The sequence below is a fragment of the Bemisia tabaci genome, chromosome 4 (genome assembly GCF_918797505.1).
Source record: "Bemisia tabaci chromosome 4, PGI_BMITA_v3".
Lineage (NCBI taxonomy): Eukaryota > Metazoa > Arthropoda > Insecta > Hemiptera > Aleyrodidae > Bemisia > Bemisia tabaci.
Window position 1 is genome coordinate 12,820,498 of NC_092796.1, and position 19,902 is coordinate 12,840,399.

Here is a 19,902-nt window from a genome sequence, read left to right on the forward strand (position 1 = left end):
AATGCCTGTAAAACAGTGCAGCAGACAGTCTGCCATACTTTACCAAGATGGACTATTTGTATGTAACAGATTTAAATTGAGAGAAAATCCTGTCATGATTTTGCAAGACTCACCACTGGGCAAGATTGATTATTTTATGAGACTAATTTCAAAAGGAAATGCTTGCATTAAAATCTTGGTCTTTTTGCGTGTAACTTAGGTCTGTTGACACAACCATACTTTTTTGTATGGAGCAAACCACCGTCAGACTAGGCACTAAGGGGATGGTACATACTTTTCTCATCGTTCAGAGAGATTCTTTCAGCTTTCTGTTGTTATTTGTCCTGTAATTTAAATTTAATGAACAAAAGATTTAAACAATATAAATGGATTCTTTTTTCGTAGGAAACTGCAATGTACCAGCTAATTCATTACCTCTGATTTCTTTAAGGTGTAACATTCAAAGTCGAAGAAGTTCCTTTGTCTGATGAGTTCAAAAAGATCTACGATGACTCGGTAGCGCTGTGGGTTGAGGCAATGCAGAAATTCACGGAAGCCGGCGAGCTAATAGATGCAGAAAACAGGATGAAAAAGACAATGTGGGGTCAGTTTTGGTCTGCCCACCAACGCTTCTTTAAATATTTGTGCATTGCGGCAAAAGTCAAACACGCTGTGGAGATTGCAAGGGAAGCTGTCAAGTGTGGTAAATGTGTTGTTATTGGTCTCCAGTCAACAGGAGAAGCCAGGACTTTGGAGCAATTGGAGAAAGATGATGGTGAACTGTCTGATTTTGTATCCACTGCCAAGTAAGATTTCATAGTCATTCATTTTTATTTAATTAGCAGAGCATATTAGTCCTCAATCTCTTTTACAAACTGATTGCAGTAGACGCCTAAGTCATTTATACAGAGAATTGGTGATGTAGCCAACGTCTCTTTTGATCCAACCAATGGACTACTGGAAGAGTATTGTAATTGAGCATATTGTTACCTTGTCTTATCAAAATGCCATGAAAGTTCAGATAGATAAAAAATTTCTAACTCCTTTTGTAAGTGAGGGATTCATGAGTTTGCGCAAAAAAAATAGGATTTCTCGGAAAGTGGTTTCAATGTTAGCAACAATTCTTTATATTGTTTTTATAGGCGAAGAAATAGAATCATACATTAATTATGACACAAGCCATTTCAGCTGTATCAATGAGGATAAAAAGTGAAGGTAAACATACCTGCAGCCGTTTGAATATGAAAGTTTACTTTTCACCACTAAAATTCACACCCTATAAATTGCATGGCTCAGATGATATCTTTTAACATTTCTTTTGAATCTTTCAGGGGTGTCCTGCAAACCTTGGTGGAGAAGCATTTCCCTGCGCCTGATCGCAATAGAGTCAACCGACTTCTGGGTATGGTCGAAGGTTCTGGTGTCTCAAGAAAAACGCCCAAAACAGCTAAGCAAAGCAACGGAAGTCTCTCACCAGACGAGCCGAGCCCATCAAGTGGCCAAAAGCGTAAACCAGTGCGGCAGGCAGCTGCGCGAGCATCGAAAAGAGTTAAAGAAGCCAGTGATTCTGATCTTGATGGGGAAGAAGACTCTGACTTTGATATGTCTGATGAACCTGCTGTGTCAGAAATGTCTGAAACTGATAATTTCTCCAGTGATAATAATCCTTTTGGAGAGGATAGCGACTCAGATGAACCTTGGGTAATAACACAGTTGCTTTTTTGCTGTTTCTAAAGCCTTTGTACCCATCCTTGTTTTTTCAAATTTTTGATGACATAACATATTTATATTGTGATGTTTGACCTCTGACTCTTACAATTCCATGTTGCGATATTTCCTTTTTCACAGATTTTTCACAGAATTGTGAAGTAAATGAAATTTTTTTGATGAAGAAGTCAAAACGGTATATTCATCCTCCTCCAAGAGTATAAATATTTTACATGAGCGGCCCGCATTAATGATTTTTTTGCTTTCTAGGTTAACAAGAAGACAAAAAAGAAAAAAAAGAAGAAGAAACAACCTGTAAAGAAACGTCAGACAACTCAAGACAAACTGGATGATATCATCAAGCGATGTAAAGTCAACGATCGAGCTAATCTCCAGCAGCTGAATCCAAACGTCTATGCTCCAGGTCGAGCTGCCATAGAAAGAGCCTGTGAAATGAAAGAAGAACTCCTGGAGAAAATTGAGGAGTTAGGTGAAAAACTTCCTCCTAACACGCTTGACCAACTTATCGACGAGTTGGGTGGACCCGAAAATGTTGCCGAGGTAACTCTTACTGATTTCTTTTAAGATTTCAACCTGTTCCTTTATAATGGAGCTTTTGCAAGCTACAGGAATTTGCAATTTAAGTACTTCTTTTTCATGAAATTTTGCACCAAAAACGATAGCATGACTGGTTTTTAGTCGTGCGGCGAAGCCGTATAGACTCTAGGTTTCGCCGGAGGCTAAAAAGTGTCCACACTTTTAGGCTAAGTCCAAGAGGAGAATTTTCGAGGAACCAAGTAACATATGAGGTATTGATATCGGTGCATTTTGGCCCAATGGAGATGTTACATGTGCGAGGAATTTGCAATTTGACTGTTGATTCTTGTATAAAAGTTCGCGAGGAACACAATGGTGCCACTGGTTTTCTCTGAAATCATCTTCCATGCTCAAAAAAACCTCTCAAGTTGAGGCCAAAATGGAGGGGATATCCCACCCTACCCTGAGAGTCCACGTCTACATGAAGACAAACTCTCCATGCAAAGATAGGGAGCAAATACATTAGCAGGGTTGCCGTGTATTCAGTTTTGGAGTCCCCAGATAAATTGGTAGCCCTGTCAAAGTATTAGCTCCCTATCTTTGCATGGAGAATAGGTCTTGATCTAGGCTTTGACTCTCAGGGTAGGGTGGGATATTCCCTCCATTTTGGCCTCAACTTGAGTGCTTTTTTTTGAGCTTGGGAGATGATTTCAGAGAAAACCAGTGGCACCATCGTGTTTCTCGTGACTTTTTACACAAGATTCAACAGTCAAATCGCAAATTCCTCACACATGCAACATCTCCATTATGCCAAATGGAATTTCTGATCATTTAGCCATGGTTTGGTAGCGTTTAGCAATCAACTGTGACCATAATGTAAAGAACCCACACAGGTGCCTTTCGGCGGAATGTCGCCCTATGGCATTCTTTATCATCAAGTCACTGTTGAACATTTACTGTTAAGTAGCGTTTAGCAACCAAGTATAGCCAAAATTTCCAGAACTCATACCTCAGATGTTCAAAGAGTGTTAACATGTGTCGCCAAATGGAATTTCTGATCATTTAGCCATGGTTTGGTAGCGTTTAGCAATCAACTGTGACCATAATGTAAAGAACCCACACAGGTGCCTTTCGGCGGAATGTCGCCCTATGGCATTCTTTATCATCAAGTCACTGTTGAACATTTACTGTTAAGTAGCGTTTAGCAACCAAGTATAGCCAAAATTTCCAGAACTCATACCTCAGATGTTCAAAGAGTGTTAACATGTGTCGCCAAATGGAATTTCTGATCATTTAGCCATGGTTTGGTAGCGTTTAGCAATCAACTGTGACCATAATGTAAAGAACCCACACAGGTGCCTTTCGGCGGAATGTCGCCCTATGGCATTCTTTATCATCAAGTCACTGTTGAACATTTACTGTTAAGTAGCGTTTAGCAACCAAGTATAGCCAAAATTTCCAGAACTCATACCTCAGATGTTCAAAGAGTGTTAACATGTGTCGCCAAATGGAATTTCTGATCATTTAGCCATGGTTTGGTAGCGTTTAGCAATCAACTGTGACCATAATGTAAAGAACCCACACAGGTGCCTTTCGGCGGAATGTCGCCCTATGGCATTCTTTATCATCAAGTCACTGTTGAACATTTACTGTTAAGTAGCGTTTAGCAACCAAGTATAGCCAAAATTTCCAGAACTCATACCTCAGATGTTCAAAGAGTGTTAACATGTGTCGCCAAATGGAATTTCTGATCATTTAGCCATGGTTTGGTAGCGTTTAGCAATCAACTGTGACCATAATGTAAAGAACCCACACAGGTGCCTTTCGGCGGAATGTCGCCCTATGGCATTCTTTATCATCGAGTCACAGTTTAATAGCGTAAATAAGCAACCAATGGTGGCCAAAATGTCAAGACTCCAAACTGGTGCTTTTTGGCTGAATTTCGCCCAATAGGATCTTTGATGATTTATCAGTAATGGTTGATGTTTATGTTGATTAATTATTACTGTCTGAAAGTGAATCCTGTGGGAGAATATTATAGGGTTGGTTCAAACAAGTTTTAGAATTTTTTTCCTTAGCGCTAATGGACCCTAAGGGACAACTTCAATTCATCGAACTAAAAGTTTTCAATGTTCATAACCATTTTTTAACTGTCGGAACTCACTAGACCACATTATATTCATGATGAATTTAAAGAATATCGCTGTCAAAAGTTGAGTTCTCCTTCAATTTAGCACTTTTTGTCATTACCTTAAAGACCATACGGAAAGTGCTAAATCTACGGAAAACTCAACTTTTCACAGCGATATTCTTCAAATTTATCATGAATATAATGTGGTCTAGTGAGTTCTGACATTTAAAAATGGGTATGAACATTTAAGGCTTTATTTTCCTTGAATTTAAGTGGTTTTTCAGGGTCTACGGTAAGAAAAAAAGTCTAAAACACGTTAAAAGTTACTTGAACCTACCCTATAATGTTGAGCTATGACTTCAACTTTCATGAACCCTTACTTGTGCCTTTCAGCTTGATTTCGCTAAATGGAATTATTTATGATTGAAGTCGTGGTTGAGTTTACTATGCTGATAAAATATCATTGGAAAATTTAGGTTTCACCATCATAGTCTTCTACGAGGGCTGTCCCAAAAGAAACCGGACTTTTGTCATAGAAGGCGAACAGAGCGTCGTAATGAAGTTTTCTTGGGCTTGTTTGAAAGCTGATAAGCTACTGAAGATGCTTGTTTTTACAGAATGCAAACATTGGTCTTGGTAAGGAAACTACACGCTTTGGAATAAAGGAAAGTCAAACTCGAGTTTGGATTTTTGTCTTTATTTCAAGAAAAATTTAGATACAACTTAAAAAAAAAACCAGGTTTTAAGTTAAAAACTTCGTTGCTCTCTTATTCAAATGCTTAAAAATAAGGAAATCAACATTTTAAGCAGCTTACCAAGTCATCACCTATCCCCTTCAAAATATTCGCCAGCTTTGTCGATGCATTTTTGCCACCGTTTCTTCAATCGGGAGAAACACTGTTGAAAATCCGCAGGTTTGAATGATCGCAATTCCTTCAAGGTGAAACCGTCAACCGAGAATATTACAATGGTGTTCTGAGACGATTACGCGAAAATGTCCGCAGAAAAAGGCCCGAGCTTTGGAGAGAGAATTCCTGGTTTCTGCATCACGATAATGCACCTGCCCAAGCATCCCTCCAAATTCGCGAATTTTGTGCAAAGAATGCCATGAGTGTCCTCCCTCATCCCCTCTATTCACCTGACCTGGCTCCGTGTGATTTTTTCTTCACGACTTAAATCTACCTTGAAAGGTCGACGTTTTCAAACCATTCCGGAAATTCAAGAGAACACCTTGAAGGAATTGCGATCATTCAAACCTGAGGATTTCCAACAGTGTTTCTCCCAATTGAAGAAACGGTGGCAAAAATGCATCGACAAAGCTGGCGAGTATTTTGAAGGGGATAGGTGATGACTTGGTAAGCTGCTTAAAATGTTGATTTCCTTATTTTTAAGCATTTGAATAAGATTGCAACGAAGTTTTTAACTTAAAACCTGGGTTTTTTTTAAAGTTGTATCTAAATTTTTCTTGAAATAAAGACAAAAATCGCAACTCGAGTTTGACTTTCCTTTATTCCAAAGCGTGTAGTTTCCTTACCAAGACCAATGTTTGCATTCTGTAAAAACAAGCATCTTCAGTAGCTTATCAGCTTTCAAACAAGCCCAAGAAAACTTCATTACGACGCTCGGTTCGCCTTCTATGACAAAAGTCCGGTTTCTTTTGGGACAGCCCTCGTAAAAATAACCATCAGCATTACTGCACCAACCAAAATCTAGCCCAAAAAAAAAAAATAATTCGGCTGAAAAAGTGGGAGAAGTTGGGATGTGCAGTCTCAAAATAAAAATACCTAGCTGTGATTGGACATAGCTTTGCTTTCATTGAGACTTTCAAATTTTATGAATAAAAAACAGTACGCGTTTAGCAAAAACAGTTAGTTTTGTCCTTACCTGTAGACCATACAAAAAGAGCTAAATTGAAGGAGAACTTAGCTTTTGACAGCGATGCTCTTCAAATTTTTCATATACCTGTACAATGTGTTCTAGTGAGTTTGGATGGTAAAAAATGGTCAGGAACATTTAAAGCTTTATTTTCCATGAATGTAAGTTGTCGTTCAGGATAGATTCTGACGACTAGATCCTTACTAGAGTAAGGAAAGAAAGTCTAAAATTGTTAAAAGTCACAGAAAAACGCGAAAAAAGAAAAAAGTCGGAAAAGGAAGTCAAATTTACATAACAATTAAATTAACATAAAAATTTCGTAAAAAGTATTGGAAATTACGAACAAATGTATTTACGTAAAAACTGTATTAAAAAGAAAGTTAATTTTAATTAAGAAAAATAATCTTGGTAAATCAATTTCTCACGTAAATTTGACTCAAAATTCATTTAAAAAACAGGGCCGGATTTACCTACTTGCCGCCCATGGGCCGGATTTACCTACTTGCTGCCTATGGGCCACCTGTATTTTGCCGCCCCCTTCTCATTCGTTTCGAAACATCAATAAAAAACAACTTAATCGGCCCGAAACAGTAACAGAGAAACAACTTAAAACGGGACTAAGGACGCAAATAATAAAAAGAAACACATAAAATATAATAAGAAACCCGGGACGTTTCGCAGGTATCACACCCGCATTTTCAACCGGCAAAACAAGAAAAATTAAAAGAAAGGACACTATGCCCCTCACTACTAGCAAAAGTTCGCACGGAACTTTGCGTGAAAGTTAAGTTCCGTAAACCTATCTACATATGTGTGAACGAGGCCTTCCATTTGTAAGAAATGAAGGTAAAAATTATGCAAGAACAAACATAAATGTGGTTTAATAATTTTAACTTCCGCCGGCGCGCCGCGCTGACCGCACTGTGTTTGGCACAATGCGTGAAGTATTCGTACAGTCTTGTAGGCGTTATGCGTTTCACGCCGACCGCCGCACAGTGGATTGAGTCAATTAGAGGGGTTGGACATGAAATTTTTGACAAAAACTGCAAATGTTGATGTTTATTTCGTCACATTTTAAAGTTCAAGGGGTGATACTGGAAGAAAATATCACGAGAAAACCAGTGGAACAGATTGCAGAACATTAGGTTCTTGTATAAACGGAGTTATGAGCGTTTTAAGTTCCCAAATTTTTTCCGACCTCTCTCATTGACTCGATTCACCGTGCGCCGCGCTGAGGGCTTCTCCTTTTTATCTCAAGTCCTCATCATCACTGCTGCACCGCTCCATGCCAAATTGCGTGTTTGGTTTCTCTCTTAACTCGACTATAAAGGTGCCTGTCACCGAAAGACGCTTTCTCGTTTGTAATTTTTTTTTTCTGAATCCGATTTTTTTTAAACCTACATTTTAAAAAAATGCAAAATTTGCCGCCCCCTGCGTTAAGAAATGAGAGATGCCTTACTCTATTACCCAATGCATCTGACGAGTTTTTCAATTCAAAAAGGAACGTATGACACTCCACAAATAAATCACGTTTGAAGCGCAAACCGGATAAAACACGATTTGTCAAAAGTATTCATTAAGTATTGCACTTTCCACAGAAGCATATTGCACAAAAATGTCACTGTAACGACTTCCGGATATGGTTGCGACCAACTTAAGGCTCAAAATTTTGATTTGTTCGCTCCCTAAAAAAAATGGTCCATCTCAGTAACTTTGCTCACCAAAACTGACGAATATCCGAGGGTCACAGGCTGTCGTGGTCCCGGTCGAGAGAGGACATTTTTCAGGGTTGAAATCCTTCCTCTTATTTAATTGTTTTTTAAATAAACTTATGCTAGGACACTATCCCTGAATAACAAACAGACCAATTTGGCTGCAATGCCCCGAGCCCTGCACGTGTGAACTTGAGTCATTCGTTTTTACGACTTTTCCGAGGGTCGGTGGCCGCTGTGAGGCCCGCTGGGCCGCGATTGCAGCCTTGGGGCCCCGCTTTGAGACCCGCTCGAATGAGGCTCAATTTGGGTTCGGGCTTCGGGTGCGATTATTCTATCGTCTAGCGACTGGCCACTACGCGGCCCAACCCCTCGAAGACGCTCCGCGCCACCAGACTATCGATATTTTAGACCAAAATATTGTATCGATATTTCAACGTTTATATATCGTCCGTATCGATACATTTATCTCCAGAAATATCGAATCGATTTTTCTTTCTTTCTTCTGCTGAGTTGTGTATTTTACACCTCGGAAAATCGGAAATTATGGTCAATTTTTCATAGTTCGAATTTCGGATTTCGCTGGCCAGGTTGTACAGACCTATACTAGGGCCCACGAACGATGATCCCTGAAAAATCGGGCGAATAAACGCATGGACCATGTAAATGACAACGCTGCAGGGTCGAGCACGCACATCGACGAGACCGGGTATTGTGAACGCGAAAAGCTATTGTATGCGAACTGCTGCTATTCTACCCCTATCTTCAGGTCAAAATTCTTCATAGGATCCCCTTTCGTAAAAGATCAATTTCTTGTAATTTTGCCCCAATCTCTTCGTCCATTACATGGTTGGATTGCTCGTAAAATTCTGAGCTAAATCATATATAATTGTTATATACAATTTTTATTTTTTCCTTCTTCTTCCTTTTTGAAGCGAAGTCCAATTTTTATTTATAACATCGTATCTCGAACTGTAACTTTGCTGCTATTTGACCGATTTTTATAAACGAGGCCTCTTTTTACTCGTGTTTTAAAGGAGAGTAACGAAACACTTGCTAAAAAAATGTTACACAACTTTCAACAAATTTTGGTTTTTTCTAGCGGGAGGGTGAAATTGTAAATTACGCGTAAGTAATTAGGGTTCGATTGTGGCTCGGCTCGGCATTGTCCCCGAACTCGAGACTCGGTTCGGGCCGGGGTGTCGCTGTTGCCAGTGTTTGCAAGAAATACCCGCGGCTCAGGGATCATCGTTCGTGGGCCTCAGTATACGTCACAGGGTAAACAAACCTCAAGATGCAAATACCTCCTTTTTTTCTCTATGTAGGTATAGGACTTTTCGCGTGGCTGCTCGACGGTTTGTTAATCTGTGGAGGTTAAGCTACATTCACGCGTCGCACGCAACCTGGCGCGTCTGCTTCTTGCTACTGCGAGCGCGCCTTCATTTCCTCCTGCACGCAACAAGGACAACCGCGATGATAAAGAATTCCATTCGGCGAAATCGAGCCGAGAGCAGGCACCACGAGTATATCGACGGTGAAACTACCAAACCACGTATCTCGTTTGCGGTGTTTAAAAATCCACGCTCACATTTTATTTTTTTGAAGTAGACCAAATCCATATCATTCCTTGAAATTTTCACGGAATTTTCTCCGCACAAAGAGGAAAAATCACAGAAATTTTCAAGACTGGATGTTAAAGTAGTTTTTCATTTAAAAAATAAAGTATGACAGGAAGTCTGCGACGCCGCAAACCGAGATACGTGGTTTGGTAGTTTCACCGTCGATATACATTATGGGTTATTTTAGTGATGGGTGGGATTTTATTTAAAATTCCTATGAATCCTAGGTATAGTATTTACTTTAGTAAACAATTATCATTTATTCCATCACTTCTTCGGATTGTTTATTTTTAATCAATCTATATTCATGTGAAGTGTAGCTCATCTGCATTTTTCTTTCCCTGGAACCTAAATGTATATTATGAGTTTGAATCCATCAGAAACTAAGTCAGTCAAAATCAAATTTAACTACATACGAAGTGAAAACGATTTGTATTTCGCAAATCAAAGTGATAGTTAAAGCAACCAAACTGTGTCAGAAATGTTCCCAAATTACTAGGTAAGGCTTTTATCAGCTCATCATCTGATCCAATAATTTTAATTGTGGCATTTCATTCGGCATGTCGCCGCACGACTTCTATGATACTCAAAGTCTCACATATATAATTTGAAAGGGGGGGTCTGGGGGGGCGGCGCCCCCTCAGCAGGTAGCTTAGCACCATATCTCAATTTTCAGTCTTCCATAGTCTCTTCCTCCATAAATTCATTTATTTCTGTCAGAAATTTCAAAAAAAGCACAATGTGGTCCCATTATTAGAAATTAATAGTCTGAGTGAGGCAGTTCATTGTTAGTTTCCTAAGTGAAATAAAACCAATTTATCATACCACATGAAAAAACTATCTCTTAAGAAGTGTTAGAGTGGTCATTTTCCTCCTCTGAGCATTGACAAGTTTAGCAACTTGTGACAAAACAATCGTAATTATTAAGACATCGACCCTAATTCTTGAGATGTGTTAAAATGTGACTCCCGAAACCTTTAAAGTGTTTGAAGATAATGCTTCATGTTCGTAAAATTTTAAATTCATACATTGTTTTTTTAATGTTGCAGATGACAGGTAGAAAAGGTCGGGTAGTTTCAACTGAAGATGGTGGTATTCAGTACGAATCTAGATCAGAGGTGGATGTTCCTTTAGAAACTCTTAATCTTACAGAAAAGCAGCGATTTATGGATGGAGAAAAAGATATTGCAATCATTTCCGAAGCAGCTAGTTCTGGAATTTCACTTCAAAGTGACAGGAGAGCAAAGAATCAAAGACGAAGAGTCCATATAACCTTGGAATTACCGTGGAGTGCTGACCGGGCAATCCAACAATTTGGCCGAACGCACAGGTCAAATCAAGTCAATGCCCCAGAGTATATTTTTATGATATCAGACCTTGCTGGAGAAAGGAGGTTTGCATCCATAGTGGCCAAAAGGCTGGAGAGTCTGGGTGCTTTAACGCATGGTGATCGTCGAGCAACAGAAACGCGTGATTTGTCGCAGTACAACATCGACAATAAGTATGGACGATCCGCGCTGGAGTCAACAATGAAAACAATCATGGGATATGAATCGCCGATGGTGCCCCCGCCAAAAGATTACAGTGGTGACTTCTTCAAAGATGTAGCGGACGCTTTACTCGGAGTTGGATTTATAGTTAATAGCGAATCAAATCCTGGTGTTTTAATGTTAGATAAAGATTATAATAATATGAGTAAATTTTTGAATAGGATTCTTGGCTTACCAGTTGAGTTGCAAAATAGGCTGTTTAAATACTTCACGGACGTGCTAGAATACATCATTAGGCAAGCGAAGAGGGCTGGTCGTTTTGATCTCGGCATTCTTGGTAAGTTCTTCATATACCTTCCCACAGTCATTTCTGAATTAATGATAATTTTTCTCAAGTTTGAAAATAAATCTGCTGAAACTGTGTTGCAAAGGAGGACAAAATTCACAGGTCATGAAGCATCGCAGGGCTCTTAGTTTTGCCCTGTGAAATTCTATACAACATAATAGCAGCTCAGAGCAGTAGTCTTAACCAACAATTTGAAAAGTAAAGTCTTCAACTTTTTCCATCAGGTAGAGAAAGAAGCTGTGCGCAAGAAAAATTTAGTAGCAACATCTAATTCCAGTTGCTAAATGAAAATTTTTAAAAATTGTGAATAATTGGCATTTCTTGTAATGTCTTGAAGTGGAGAAAGTATGTTCATTGTTCACGATCCATCCGCTCTGAGCTATGGATCCATGTTCGCAAGTTTTCTTCTCATGGTCACTTCCTGCATTTGTTGCACCCCTGACATCCTCTCTAACATTGTTCAATAGCTGTGAAAAAATCAGACAAGAATTGCGTTAGCTTAGCCTCCTGTGTCCTCAATATCATTTAGAAGTTTGAAGTTTAAAAGTTTCTATGCGCCAATTCCATCTCATTTATCACTCATTATGAATGTATCTAATACATTGGTACTGAAAACTTCACCAATCTATTTGATGGGCCAATTTTAAAATGTACAAGGTAAAAAGTGAAGTTTAGGAATATGAACCAGTTCCTTCAATAAGCAAGAATGGATGGGCAAAAATATAGAGTTGAGAAAAGAGAGAATCAAAACAGAAAAGTTTGCAGAATTCTTCAAAGTAAAAACTGTTTGTGTGAGTGTAAGGGGAAGATCTCAATCCACGTTTTTGCACATAGCTGTTCTGCTAGAATTACAGCTGATACTTTCCCTCATACGTTTTCGTTCATTTAACCCATTGACTTATGATTTAATGGACCCTGCCAGGCCAGGAATTAGTATTTAATTTGGCGAAAATTGGAGATCTTGAACACTTCAAAATAAACCTAAAACTCCTTCTCTGAGATTAAAAATCCATGTAATAAGCATTCACAACACAAAATTTGAGGAAAATGGTGAAAACCTGAAATAAAATTATTTTTTACTGTTGCTTATCACTGTCAAAGTCACGAAAATCGCAGAATTAGCGAAAATAAAAAAATGCTGAGGTTATTTCATTGTAAAATAATATACAAAAAATACTGTAACAAAGCAATAAACTACCATTCATAACAAGACATAGGTTGGTCACACTACTCATGTAAACATTGATGAGAACGATATCTACCATAGAATCGCGGAAGTAATGCAAACAATTAAGTTTCGAATCGACAATCCCAGCCGTCTCTTCAGATTTGGCCCAGCTCAGACCGCTGGGAGCCATCAGTTTAAGTCAATGGGTAAAATTATCTCTCTTTTATTCTTTTTTGTTTTCATTGATCAAACTGACTTTAACATATCCTAACTGTGATTTTATGTCTTTTAATCAAATGGATCTACTTTACCTCCCTCTCATTTTTAGACTTGGGCGCAGCTGGTGATAATGTGAAGCAAGTTAAATTGTATAAATTCCTCCGTAAACATGCCACCGGCGAAGCTACGTCCACATTGCACATAGTTCACGTAGAAAGAGGTATGTCCTGGGATGACGCATTATCCAAATGGTCAGAACTCACAGGATCACATGAAGGCTTTTATATATCAAATCAAGTAAGTTTTGTACAAGGTTTCAAATGACTTTTTCCGTTTACCTAATTATTTTTAGTGTTTCAGTTTCCCCATCTATACTCTTGCAGCCGAAGTTTTACTTGATAATAGGAGAAGAAAACAATTGTTGCAAATTTATTACTTCAAAGGAGTACCAGACAGTGACAAAATTGGACGTATTTATGCTGAAAGGAACTAAAGACGTGTGGAAACGATGGGGTATGCTCGTGCAAGCGGCATAAGAAACAATGTAAGAGTGGGCGTGATTCCTTTCGGGAAAATAAGTCAAAAGGAACTAAGCACCAAAATATGCTAGCCCATAAGCTGTGGGCATGTGACAAGAGTATTGTCAGATCTGTGGATTGTCATGCCGGTTGTCATCGCTGACATCACTGGCACTTCATAATTCCCATTTATTCTTAAGGTTCTCAACTAATGAGCATTTTCCTTCTTTTCCACTCATCTGTGGTTCCTTACATTCCTTTCTTACATTGTACTTCAGCATTAACTTATTTGCCAAAACAGGGAATTCCCAGGGAAATTGGAACCCTATGAGAGGCAAGAGAGTATAGCTTTTTTGGCCTCGAATCGGTAAAAGAAAAAAAAAATTATCTGATCCAACTGAGTACCTAATGCAAGTTGAAATTGAAAATTAAATAAAATTATTCTCATTCGAATATTCAAGATTTTTGGAATTTTTGCCCAGTCCTATTGTTGATTTGTCTAAAATCAGCTCATAAGAGAGGGACTATCTTTCACAGCTCAAATCGGAATCAACTTACTCAAACTTTTTCCTTGCTAGAAAAAGCATAATCATCATCATTTCTTAGAAAATTTTGGCCCCCCTCCCCCCTCCTCCCTGGTGAAACCTAAAAGTTAAGCGGAAAATAACTGATAAGCCACAACTCAAGAATTTTGTATTACAATTCCAATTTCACTTTTTTTTTATCCAGGTCCGCAGTGGCAAGAAGCATGCGATTTTAGCAGTATCAGTAGACTCAACTGAAAAAAGTGGAAAGAAAAGCTCAAAAAAAGAGAAAGAAGTTCCTTATTTGCTATACCGACCGAACACTGGTTTACAGGTAAAATTCAATTCTAATTGTTTAATTAAATTCTTTTCATATATTATAAAAGAGCTTTAATATCAGCATATCCTAGATTGCGTTGACCTCTTCAAGATTCATCGCATAGTTCTCTTGCAGTTTCTTGTTTGATTCAGAACATTTCCATAGAAACTTGTAAAAAATTACACTTAAATGGAGAATTTGCATGCAAATTTTTTATTTCTTCATCTGAAAGTGCCCTAAGAGCTGATTCTGCAGTATTTTTCTTAAATATTTTTCTGATATGGGAAATAGTATAAAAATAAATTTTAAAGTAAGAAAAGGCACCGCCTAATGATGTCACCTGGCGGCATTTCCCATTTAAACACATGTATTTTAGCAGATTAGGTTATTTTGTCGTATTTCCTCCAATAATTGTTTGATTTATGAAGCAAGGGTATCGGTATCCTCGTGTTCAGCTCACTTGGTGGCATCCACTATAACACAGACTTTATCAAATTTCAGACACCTGCAAATTCTCCATTCCTCTGTCTCTCTTTCGCTTGAAGGAGATGTATTTGCAGGAAAAAGAACAACTTGTTTTGCTTAATAGCTGTAGAATGGACGGATAGATTTTCTTTAGCTTGTGGGGGACACAGGCTTCTTTGCCCAAATGGGCACGCCCCATGGGTTAAGAGCCCTCTTACACCAACCTCTTCAGTAGCTCTCTTGTAATGTGCTGATCAATTTATCCTTTTCAGGTGAAGCAAGAAACGCTAGGTGAATTACAAAAAAAATACAAGAAAGCAACCTCAGATGATGCTCAGTCTCATTGGACAGAACAGTACGAGTCGGCAGAAAATACTTGTTCTCATGCTTATTGGTAATTTCTTTTTTCTTCCTTTTTTGTTCTTTTGACTTTCATTGAAAGTCATGATTTGTCTTTTTGAAGGCTAGACTAGCTGATCCTGTTCAGCTGATAAGATTTGCTCCTCATCAAGTCAGAACCGAAGTGAACTGGTTTTAAAGTTGTTTTCCTTCATATGACTGAATTTAAAAAGGTCAATTTTAAACCCTTATTCTGTCTATCAGATAATTTTTCCTGTTTTTTAAATTCTCAATAGGAAAAAATTTGCGCCCAGTGGAGCGCACAATCACTCAACTATGGTGTAAGTAGGTGTTGAAGAATCCTGACAAAGTAACGCACAGAGAAGTTGAAACTTTGGATAAGACAGATTTTTTTTTTCAGTCCTACCAATTTCCTCATCCATTTAATGTAATTGGTTTCAGATAATTTTTTGTATGTTAATACTTAATTTTTCACTCTAATGCTAATTTTTTTTGGCTTTGATTTCCCCGCAAAATAGTGTGAACCCAGCACTGTTCTACCATATTATTACTTGAGCTAGCTAATTTAGCATCATCTTGTCTGAATTGATTTGACCAAATTCTTTTTTTATGTTTTCAGGGGTGGAAACTGCAAAATTGTCACTCTAGGTGGTGATTGTGATGTGGGTCTCAGGAGGAGAACGTACCATGTTCTGTCTGGATCTGTGCTCAGTGTATGGAGTAGAGTAGAGAAAGTATTAGCAGCCAGGAGTGGTGCAAATGTAAAAATGCAAGTCATTCGGTTGAAAACTAGTGAAGGAACCAAAATTGTCGGTTAGTATCCATCATGTTCATGAAAAGCACTTATTTTTGTACATTCTGAGTGCATATTTGTAGTGCAACATTCCGACAGATCTATTTCTTTCTATTACTAAGCAAAACACTTTTCCAATGAACACAGTCTGTAGAAGGCTCCCAGAGAACAGCCTCGAGATGACATGACTCATTTACCGCAGGTATCAAACCAAGATCGCGGAGTCATGTTCCAGTAAGGTTCTGTGCAAGGATGTTTGATTCCTTCAGTGAAAGTAGAGGCAAAACTGAAAGTCGTAAGAAAGGGACCTTTACTCTCTAATAAAATAATGAGAAGGATAAGTGATGTCTCTTTTTGCTACACCAGAAATAGTCAATAGTACAACATTCTCTTTTGTGGCTGGAATTGTCAAAATACATTAGGCAATGCAAAAGGGCTCCAGGGATCATTTCCTGCCCAACAAAAACAAACAAATGAGCTAGCCAATTATCCTGAAAATTCTATTTTTGAAAAGTGTCTTCGAGAACTGAGGAAACAAGTTCTGAGACATCTTGTTTGTTTGTTTGGTGCATTTTCTCATTCTTCAGAAATCGAAGAAACACCTTGACTTCAGGCCTAAGTTGAGTTTCTAGTACCTCTATGCAATTTTCTTTGCGTTGATTGAAATATTACCCAAACTGTTGTATGTAATTTGTTTTTTCTTTTTTTCTTTTTTTCTAGGTACTATTATCCCCAAATCCTGTGTGGAGCTATTACGCAAAGATCTTTCAGAGGATGCCGAGAAAACATGCGAAGAAACATTCTAAATGTCTCTTTAATTTCTCTCGGCCATGTGCATAAATTATTGTAAAATTTGTCCCTCCTCTCTTTATTTTGTCAATTTCATTGTTTTTCAAATTCCCTTTTTGTTTTTTACGAATGATATTTTTCATCTAGAGCCTCTTCGTGCTCCGCTTTTCATTACTATCACTAGGAAGACAGTGCATCCGGACGTAACCACAAGGGAATGCAGAAGTTGCAAATGATATTAATCATCTCTCACTTACGAAACTGTTTCAATTAATTGATTTTACCTAGTATAAGTTCGTAATCCAAATGCACAGACATGTCATTGCAAGAAGCTTCTCAAAACATCAAGCAATTTTTCCCAGCCAACGAGACATTCATTCAAGCTCAGTTTTACAAAAGAAAATTTATAAATAATGAAGAATATGAGAGTGAGTCAGACTGAACCAGCCTACACTGGTCACGCAAGCCTTTTTAGAGAACACTCTATTAACTAGGGCGATTGAAAAGATAATTCTAAATAATAAAAAAACAGTACAGCAGTCAATTCACATATAATTTAAATTTTTTGACTTCTTGGCTCTGATGCTCAAGATTAAATTGTTTCTGAACGAAAGCTCCACAGTTTCGTCAGCAAAGAGAAGAAAGTTATTATTCTCATAAAGGCTTCATGGTTAATCCTACTATCAGTACTCCAGCACTATCTTTCAGAATTACATTTTATAAAGACATCCAGTCGTAGGTTTCATTTGCAAATGAAATTCTTTCTTTCATTTGCTAACTTACTTTCATGAAAAATGATAATGTAGCCATTCAGGAAATGAAATTCAATGGTTTTTAAACTCGTATTTGTTCTTCTTCATTGCCACACATTTTAGTGTCAAAATTTTGTAATTTTCTCCAAGTGATCTTCAAATTAATTTTTAACGATCCTACAAAAATCTAATAATTCGTCAGGAAAGTTTATAAATTTTTTAAAGCTAAAATGATACTTTCTAGAAGAAATGCTGGCTTGCCCATTTTTTACATTCTTCTGAGTTTATTTCCTTCCCAGCAGAAAGGCTTGAGTGGTTGTGATTGTCCCTTTGAACTTTCAAAATCAAAAGAATTTTCCAACCTGATCACATCCATGACATCTCTGACAAGTTGACAGGTTGGAAAACTGGCAGTCTCCATCTCGTAGTATGTAAATCCTTAATTTTCCTTTTTCCCTCATTTTCCGCTACTTACTATCTCACCTAGTATTAATCTTTGTATTATATGTCGTATGTACCTAGCCTCTATCTCGTACTCAATCTCAAACAGTTTCAAATCCTCAATTGAAACTGCCACGATGTAAGGTAAATCACCAATTCTTTTCAGCTTGAAGAACTCTCACTTTTTATTTTTCAAGATCTTCCTTCCTCTTGGAGATATCGCAAGATGTATTGACAGTGGAAGTACAAAAACACGTATGTCGTTTGCAGCAGTTTAAATTCACCTCTGCCATTTAATTTTTTGAAGTAAGACAAGGAGCATTATTGTTTGAAATTTGTACTAATTATTCTATGTAAGACAAAAAATGACATGTAAAACCTTCAACAAAAATTGTTCATAAGTAAATTTTTCCCTGAAAAATTACTTGCGAAATTGAGATGTGTGTTTTTAACTTCCATTGTCACAATTAAAAGCAGAAGCGCCCCATATCGTTAAGCAACAGTGAGGGTTGTGCTGTCCAGTGAGGTGAAATTTGCTTCCCTGTGCTTTTTTCCTTTCTTTTTTATCATTATGATTTGTCTGTAAATATTTGATGTAAATATCGTAAGTTATTTGAATAGCATACTTGGACACTTCGATTGTTCGAAATTGGGAAGCTAGCAAAAGTCTCTTTTGTTTTCCTTATTTTCCATTCTAATAGGCCTTATAGTCCAGGAATTATACGAAAGTTAAGGGAAAAAATTAATAACAAGCTGATTTTTGGCATAGTGAGTCCTTATGACCCCCTGAATGCCCAAAAAAAAGTCCTCATCGATAGGGTGACGGCTTTGGGTTTTATGGGGGGGTAAGTGCCCCAAAATCGGTTTCATAGTCATAACTCGAGAACGGTTGCTTGTATCACTACGTATAGCACCATTTTCTGAATCCTCGTAAAATTTCGGATCGATATAAGCTCTTATTGGTTTTCCCCGGCCCCCCGGTGCCCCCCAATATAGCAAAAATGTAATTTAGAGGAACATTTTTGACAATTTTTCTGCAGGAAAAAATTGATTAAGACTTCTCGACAGCAAATGCTGCTTTATATGTCACTCTGAACTGTTGGTACAATTCATAGTGAGTTCATTGGCTCACAATGGCCTACGTGCTGAATTTTGGACGGGGGGGAGGGAGCCCCCAAACATTGGTAGAAAAAATACACATGAAGAGGGGTTCCAACCTTGTTTCTCAAAACTGATCGATCATGCAGGAGAGTTGAAATTCTATGAAAATAATTTAGAATTTAAAGTACTAGCTGAGATTAAAATTAAAGCGAAGGGGGGGGGGAGGCGGGGGGCTGGAGCCGAAGAAGTCCCCCCCCCCACATGAACGGTCCCCGCCAAAAGTATGGAGAAAGATGAGGAAATTAATGCGAGCCAATTTTGAATGAAGGAAATAAAAATAGAGTATAATTTTGGTAATGAACATAAATTTTGACTTCGACTTACGGACGTAAATTTACAGGATGTTAATTGTCAGTCGGGACGATTTTCGCTTTCTCTTCGGAGCCGGTTCGTCAGTGGATGAGCTTCCAACGACTGTTTGTCTTGGTTGGCTGTCGGACGTTGACGTCATCTGCGATAGCTCACTCGTTGGATCCAATTGACCCTCTTCATTAATTTCTGGCAAGTCCTCCGTTTCAAGAAGATCACCATCGACATCATGTTCCTCGTCTTCTAAGTCTAGAATTCTAGAGTTTTCGCAGGAATTACCATTGCAGTTGATGCAGACCTCAGAACATTGAAGTCCTATTTTTCGGCACCAGCACGACTTTGCACAACAGCAAAAAATTGAATTCAAAACTTTTGAAGGCGCTGGACCAAGGGTTGATCGAATTGGAGAAAGTTTGGGGTTTCTGTGCCAACCCCATTTATCCGCTGGCGGAGTATTACCAAGCCACGACTGTACCTGGTGGTACACCCGCAAAGAGTGCATTTTTGCGGCGTCTTCTGTAGGTGGCAGAGATGCAAGTTGATTTTTCTCGCTGCCCACGATTTTTTTCTTAAAGCAAATGAACCTAAATTCATTTAAGGACTAGGTTTTCTCAGGGGCACCATACAACCCTAGTAAAAGCTTTTCTCCTGACGAGGCAATTACTTCCGGTTGCACTCCTGTTTCTTT

General features: G+C 38.2%; 1 protein-coding gene across 1 annotated transcript; it reads left to right on the forward strand.

The window, feature by feature from the left end:
* The first annotated feature begins 405 nt into the window (after positions 1 to 405).
* Positions 406 to 18,446, forward strand: LOC140224428 (protein strawberry notch-like). The gene is made up of 9 exons (XM_072299353.1): positions 406 to 785; positions 1,311 to 1,680; positions 1,957 to 2,247; positions 10,610 to 11,387; positions 12,893 to 13,080; positions 14,031 to 14,159; positions 14,882 to 15,003; positions 15,589 to 15,782; positions 16,483 to 18,446. The coding sequence occupies exons 1-9, from the start codon at positions 517 to 519 to the stop codon at positions 16,566 to 16,568; spliced, it is 2,427 nt and encodes an 808-aa protein (XP_072155454.1). The 5' UTR covers positions 406 to 516; the 3' UTR covers positions 16,569 to 18,446.
* Positions 18,447 to 19,902: the final 1,456 nt, after the last annotated feature.